Source organism: Lactuca serriola, chromosome 6, assembly GCF_051521515.1.
Source record: "Lactuca serriola cultivar US96UC23 chromosome 6, Lser_US96UC23_V15, whole genome shotgun sequence".
NCBI lineage: Eukaryota > Viridiplantae > Streptophyta > Magnoliopsida > Asterales > Asteraceae > Lactuca > Lactuca serriola.
This window is the reverse complement of record NC_136413.1, coordinates 119,522,440-119,530,021: the sequence shown is the minus strand read 5'-3', so window position 1 is coordinate 119,530,021 and position 7,582 is coordinate 119,522,440. Positions and strand designations below refer to the sequence as shown.

Here is a 7,582-nt window from a genome sequence, read left to right as displayed (position 1 = left end):
GGAGATAGGCTTACTGTGAGAGTGAGTGTATCTGACTCATCAGATACTCGTAAATACTTTGAAGACATCATCGTCAAGATCCCAAATCAAGAGGTTACATACTTTTATCCTTAGTTTATTTGGATTTTTTTTAGGATTAAGCCCTTCAATGGTTGTTTTTTTTATGTAGCCAATTTTGGAGGCACAGGCGACTTTACTTTGGCTTAACAAAAACTATCGTCCAACTCGTATTCCACCAGAGGTGAGATCTAAACTTGTATAGTTTGTACTTCATGATGAGGAAGAATGGTTCCATTTTTATGGGGTAAAATAAGTATTAGAGGTTTTTTTGCATGACAAATAATACTTGTACATGGATTAATTATGCATAAGTAATTATGTTCATCATCAATCATCATGTAAACTTTGGCCATGGTTTTATTCAGTTATTTCATATAATTAGATACAACAAACTTTCTGATATGCGAGATTTCATTAGATCTAATATGTATTTGTTTTTCATGTTTTCAGATTTTGAAGCGTTTCTTACGGATTTGCCATACTTGAGTTCAGCTCCTTCTGCAACTCCAAGCATAAGACTATTTTTATAAGATGTAATTTGTTTAGAATGGTTTAGCAATATAGTCTATTAGAATATGTATAGTTGTAATAAAATGTATAAGAATGTTATTCTGTAAGAATATGTATGAATCTACATTCACGTGTCCATGAGTAAACAATGATATTGTTATTTTTCAACTAACGGTTCAAAGACGTTATCTTTCTTCAAGAAATTCATTTAATCAAAACATGTATTCTGTCAGAAAATATGTATCCTGCCATTATTATAAAATATTATTCAAACAGAATGACATTCTGTCAGAATAAAATCGGGTATAATTGAAAGTTAAGTAACAATTAAACTTGAATTAATTAAAAAAAATCAGAATTTTAAATCAAGAAAATTAATTATCCCCAAAAATTAGGAATTTTCCTTTTTTTTAATTTATATCTGACTAAAATATCCTTATAGTGAAATTAGATGGTATTTCTGAATTATTTTTAATTCAATAATAATTATTAATCATTTTTTTAAAATAACTAAAATGAGTGACCACAATCAACCATACATTCACACAATAATTAGTTAGAATATAATAATCAAAGTCTCTCTCTCTCTCTCTCTCTCTCTCTCTCTATATATATATATATATATATATATATATATATATATATATATATATGAGTAAATTACACGAATGGTCCTTATGGTTTATGGTAATTTGAGTGTTTGGTCTCTGACTTATTTTTTTAACTCGGAAGGTCCTTACTGTGTGTTTTTGTTATACGTTTGGTCCCTGACTTACCTAAAAAAACTATTTTGCCCCTGATTTTTTTAAATATTTAAATAAACACACCCAACCCCAACCCCCCTCACTTTATCCTACCTATCCTACAATTTTTTCCTATTTAAATAATAGTTTTTTAGATAAGACAGGGACCAATCGCTTAACAAAAACAAACATTAGAGACCAAGCGCGTAACAAAAACAAACATTAGGGATTTTCCGAGTTAAATAAATAAGTTAGGGATTAAGCGCGCAAATTACCCCAAACCATAGGGACCATTCATGTAATTTACTCTCTATATATATTATTACCGTAGGAGGAAGAGCGACAATGATGCTTTAAAAAGGAACTGCAATATGAAACCTGTGTGGATACGAGAAAGAAATTTATTATAAATACTTCGACGCTTCTCTCTCTCTCTCTCTCTCTCTCTCTCTCTCTCTCTCTCCATGCTTCATGCCTTCATAGATTCTTCGCGTATCTTCCTCTCTCATCCTTCATTAGTTTTGTTATCTCATCACAACCTTGTAATCTGCCATAAAAATGGTGGTAGCTACGCAAGTTAATCCAATCCGGATGGAAAAGATTCGAGAAGTAGATATTCCAGTGATCGATCTTTCTTGCAGTCGATCGAAAGTGGCAAAGCTCATTGTAAAGGCTTGTGAAGAATATGGTTTCTTCAAAGTCATTAACCATGGTATCTCTCATCATATAATAAAGGAAATGGAAGATGAAAGTTTTGAGTTCTTTTATAAACCCTTACCCGAAAAGGAACTAGTTGGATCCGCCAACCCCTTTGGCTATGGTAGCAAGAACATTGGCCTTAGTGGTGACACGGGAGAGCTTGAATACCTTCTTCTTCCAACTAACCAAAACGCCATTGCTCAGACCTCCAAATTCAGGTAATCAGTTTCATAATTTATTATTATTATTACTATTATTATTATATTGTCTGTTTTTTAGATATATATGTGGTTTTACCTGTAGGTATGATGAATTTAACGAAAGAAAATATTAACAACATATAAATGTTTTTGTTTCATTGTTACTAGCTATGCATGGGCATCCTTAACCAAAACTCACAAAGGTTATCAATTAAGCGAAGCACTGAGCATAAAAAATTTCAATAACAATTCACAATGTCGGCTTACACTATGGGTAACAATGTAAATGAATAATAAAATGTCAAATTTAGAAATAAACGTTGTCATCCTTATTTAAGAATATTATGATTTTTAAATTTATGGTATTGACTTAGAAATGGTTGGTGGGAACACGAGGTCTATCTTTCTTTTTTTCAATCAGAATCTTGGTTACCAATTTATTATTAGTTGTTCAGAAGAAAGTTGTAGAATTAAATAATATTTTTTTAACTATGACATGTCTTTTAATTAAGAGCAAAAGTTTATAACAGACATAAGTGGGGTTACAGTTGGTATGATGTAATATCATATTAATTAAAAAAAAAAACACAAAAATAATTAATGATGTTTTATATATTAACCACATATGACCAACTTTGAGTGTATAAAAAGTTACAACCAGAAAGGAAACATATTAATTTTAGGTTATTACTTTTACAAAATATTATGTAAAATTAATATTATTTTCCAAATTTCAGTTATCTTTAAACTATAACTCAGGCTCCCATACCATAATTATTACTGATTTTTCAAAACGCCTATCAAAAATCTAGACCGCAAAAATTCTTCTTTATTTGAAAAAGAAATTGCCTGTTGTGTATTTCTTTATTAGATTAAAAAAAAATCTTGTATTTCTGCACATAAGTACCATGGGAGAAGCAAACCAGTGATCACATGGGGTGACTCGTGCTCTTCTTAGGCAGTAGCCTATTTAATCTTTAGTACTACCTATTCTAGCATGTACATTAATATATATATATATATATATATATATATATATATATATATATATATATATATATATATATATATATATATATATACACACGCGCGCGCACAAATAGAGATTCAACATTAAAAAAAATCGTTTTCTTGCATTTTGTGCGATTTAATGTTTACAACGGACGTTACATGCAACAAATTATAACGAAACTCATTTTCTTTTTTTAGTTTAACTTTTTTTAGGTTATGATTTTTATCGAAAAAAAAGAATATACATTTATTTATGATTTTTTGTCCCTTTCCATAAAGATCCTTTTAGATATACTAAAGATGATTTTTTTTTAAAAAATGAAAATTCAGTTCAGATTCATATTGTTAATCTATTCAGATTCATATTGTGAATATGTTCATGTTCACAATACGAATAATAGTAAGCCGAATTTACATAGTAAATTTTGAAAAAGTAATTATATACAGTTCAGATTCACAATGTGAATAAATCCATTTGGTAATTTTACAAAACTAATTTACAAGTAATTAAATTTTAAAATATTATAAAACTATATAAAAATATATTTCGATTCATATGTAATTTTCACATAATTTGTAAATAATTAAAAAGTTAAAATAGAAAGTCAGATTTACATTGTAAATGTTAAAAATTGAAATATTTACAGTTTAGAATCACAGTGTCAATATCAACTGATCAAGTTTTTTTAATTGATGTTGATGTTTGTTAATAAAGAACAAAATATTCTGATTTTTGGCATAATTATTTTTTTTATAAAAATAAACTAGAACATTGAAAAAAAACAACAAAACCAAGTGGATTTTTTTCAAAAAAAAATGTTAATTATTTATAGATCAACATTGATCTCTGGAAAAATTATAAAAAATCGTGAACGGTATATACGGTTTTTTCTTCGATAAAAAACGTGCGGCAAAAAAATGAAACGACAAAAAGATATGAGTTTTTTTTGTAAGGATGTTGGTTTATGGTATAATCTGGTGTATGAGCGTCCAATATACAGGTGTACATTCAATCATTTGGTCGTTGATCTTTACGATTTTTGACATATATATATATATATATATATATATATATATATATACTTTTCTTAGTTCTAAAGGTATTTGTTATAAACTTTAGACTTTATCTAAACAAGTATTCTCTTGGTCAAAAAAAAAGTATTTAAAATGATTCATCATTTACGTTGAGTAATCGAAAGTGAATTACGATACTCTTTGTTCAATTTAAAGTCTTAATTCATTTGTTTACCTTTTACTAATTATTACTCAAAATAGGTGATTTCATTTGTATTCATAACATTTTTCTTTTGTTTCTAATAAAATTATGTTGAAAAGACAAGATTCAGTATATTGAATGGTTATTTGTTTTTACCATAAAAAGAAATAAACTGAGTTACGGGAAAGGCACAAAAGGTTGGAAAATAGGTGGACAGTAATGTCAGAATCAGAAATTGGTCTCTGTTTTGACTACTCCCCCACAGTTTCACTCTGCCTACAAACTGCAACCTATACAAGTGTCCCTTTCTCTATTTAACATTAATATTAAAGTATTAAAAATAGATAAGTTGACAATATATATCTAAAAGCTTTTTAAGTGCTAATTTAATAATTTTAAAACTTCATATGTTTTGATAATAATTATGTGTTTTTCATCCGAACGGCGTTTTTAAAATTTTGATTTATATCATTCTATTGCTTTATTTGTTTAAGTTGATATGTTTAAAAGCTTTCAACAAGAACTTATAGGTTATAGATCCATCAAATAATTGTTTTTTCTTTTTTTTTTAATAAAAGGTGGTACATTTACAATTCCCATCGAATAAGATTTGGTTGAAGAACTCATATTCGCAATAACAGAGTTTTCAATTGCTTTTTTTCTATGTGAATTAATTAAAATAATAATAATAATAATAATAATAAAAGACTTGTCATAGATGCTCTAAGTTTTGTTACTATTTTATATTAACTAAACTAAAAGTTACAATATTCAATTCTAATCTAAAAATGTCAAAACACAATATAACCTTTTTTGTTGTAATTAATATATATGGTCAAATCGTTCATTTTTTTTTTTATAAATGATATAATCACTTTAACTTTTAATTTGTGATAATATGAACAGGTGTGTGGTGAGTAGTTATGTCAAAAGTGTTAGGGAGTTGGCATGTGAGATATTGGAATTGATAGCCAAAGGGTTGGGGGTCCCACGCTCTTTATTCAGCCACTTGGTCAGACACTTTGACAGTGACTCCCTTCTCAGGCTAAATCACTATCCACCTGTCACTCACTCCTTCCACCATGGCGACATCGGCTTCGGAGAGCACTCTGACCCTCAGATCATCACCCTTCTGAGATCCAACGATGCTCCTGGTCTTCAGATATCTCTCAGAAATGGCCTTTGGCTTCCTGTTTCACCTGACCCACATGCCTTCTGTGTCAATATCGGTGATATCTTGCAGGTTTCTTCTTCGTCCCATCTTATCTATAAATCCATCTATTCATCTACCATGTTTGTTTCACAGAGTTAAAACTAGATAATAAAAGAGGGTGACAAATCGAGTTTTTGTTGTATATTTTTAACTGATGCGAACACACATGACATAATATGACAAATTTGTAAACATTTAGTTATTTAATTCATAATTAATTATATAAAAAACGATAAACATATGATTATATCGTGTCAATTTCTAAAATAGATACAACATGACTTTGTGAATTTTACACTTGATACAAACACAATACCACATGACTTTAGTTATTTTAATTCATAATTAAATAACGATACAACATGATTTTAGTTATTTTACACTTAATACAAACACGATACAACATTTAGTTATTTAATTCATAATTAATTATATAAAACGTGGTAAACATAGGATTATATCGTGTCAACTTTTAACATAGATACAACATGACTTCGTGTATTTTACATTTGATACAAACACCAATTTTAAATTTAATTTCGTCAAAATCCAATTTCGTGTTGTCGATACGAGTTATATAAGGTCATCGATATCAATATCAACTTTTGCAATTAGAACATGCAAATATTATTTTTTTCAAAAGAAAGTCTCCTTAGACATATAAAGAATCTTTTTAACAAATGCTTTTAGAATTTATAGTTTGTAAATATTCATTGGAATATTAACATGCATATAAATATTTATATTAAAATATTCAGTATTTAATAAATATCCTCCAAGTTAGGTTGATTCATATATTTATTCATAAATTAATTAATAGAAACGTTTAATAATAAGTTAATATAATAAATAAATACAGTAATAGAATAATGTATGTTAAGCTGAGTAGGATAGTAGTCCTTGCAAGTAAGTGTTCAGAATTAATTATAAAGTTGTGAGACGAATGGTGCTTTACATATTTAAAGCGACTTTCTTTATATAAAGAAAATGTAAGGAATTAACGTGACATGTTGATGACCTACCATTCATTCTCATAACTCAAGTTTGTAGGGCTATTTTTTTTTAGATAATATGGAGATAAGAACGACATAACTCCTTTTTCACCATAGTGAGTCCTGGGTCCCATCTTCTTGTACGTTTTTGGGTGACAAGAAAATTTATAACTTTTAGTTTAGTTCAATGCAAACAACCGATGTATATCATGTTTTGGTTTTATTTCTTCTCGCAATGTGAATATACGTAATATATCATGTTCTATCTTATCATTATGATGATTGTTATCTTTTTGGATGTAGGCTATGACGAATGGAAGGTTTATAAGTGTGAGGCATCGAGCCATGGCTAACTTGTTACCTAACCAATCTAGACTATCGATGGTTTTCTTTGGTGCACCCCCACCCGAAGCAACAATCGCTTGCCCACCACAACTACTCAAACGAAACAAGCCGATTTACAAAACTTTCACTTGGTCTGAGTACAAGTCGCATACCTATGCTCATCGACTAGGTGAAACTAGGCTTGATCATTTCAAGATTACTTAGGCAGAACAAAATGTTTGTTGTAAATCCTTTTTCTTTAGTTGAAATTTTTGTAGATCCAGAACAATGTTTGGTTGTACTATGTAGGTCTCCTGTTGTACATTGTTTTGGAATATTAGTTTTTACTTAAACATGTTTTTTCGGTCTAATGCATCATATAAAATAGTTTTATGTATTTTTACCATTTATCGATTAAAATACTTAACTAATTTCTATGATATATCATTAACATTCTGTTATTTCTAAAACATAATGTTTACATTAATCTTTTGTTTTTCGAAACAAGACACCCCGACTAGCAAGTAACTAGAACTAGCAAGTAACTAGAACTAGCAAGTAACTAGCACATGGACATGATAAAACAGTATAGGAATATAAGGTTTTAGTCAGAA

The 7,582-nt window shown here is 28.6% G+C and overlaps 1 protein-coding gene across 1 annotated transcript; it reads left to right on the top strand.

The window, feature by feature from the left end:
- The first annotated feature begins 1,672 nt into the window (after nt 1-1,672).
- LOC145056714 (gibberellin 2-beta-dioxygenase 2-like) lies at nt 1,673-7,339 on the top strand. The gene is made up of 3 exons (XM_079004429.1): nt 1,673-2,230; nt 5,346-5,682; nt 6,948-7,339. The coding sequence occupies exons 1-3, from the start codon at nt 1,872-1,874 to the stop codon at nt 7,191-7,193; spliced, it is 942 nt and encodes a 313-aa protein (XP_078860555.1). The 5' UTR covers nt 1,673-1,871; the 3' UTR covers nt 7,194-7,339.
- Nucleotides 7,340-7,582: the final 243 nt, after the last annotated feature.

Bases quoted from the DNA above. Each gene is read 5' to 3' on its own strand.
- LOC145056714 (XM_079004429.1), top strand. From the start codon at position 1,872: ATGGTGGTAGCTACGCAAGTTAATCCAATCCGGATGGAAAAGATTCGA. The intron at 2,231-5,345 runs GTAATCAGTTTC...TAATATGAACAG, and splicing joins GCTCAGACCTCCAAATTCAG to GTGTGTGGTGAGTAGTTATG. The intron at 5,683-6,947 runs GTTTCTTCTTCG...TTTTGGATGTAG, and splicing joins ATATCGGTGATATCTTGCAG to GCTATGACGAATGGAAGGTT.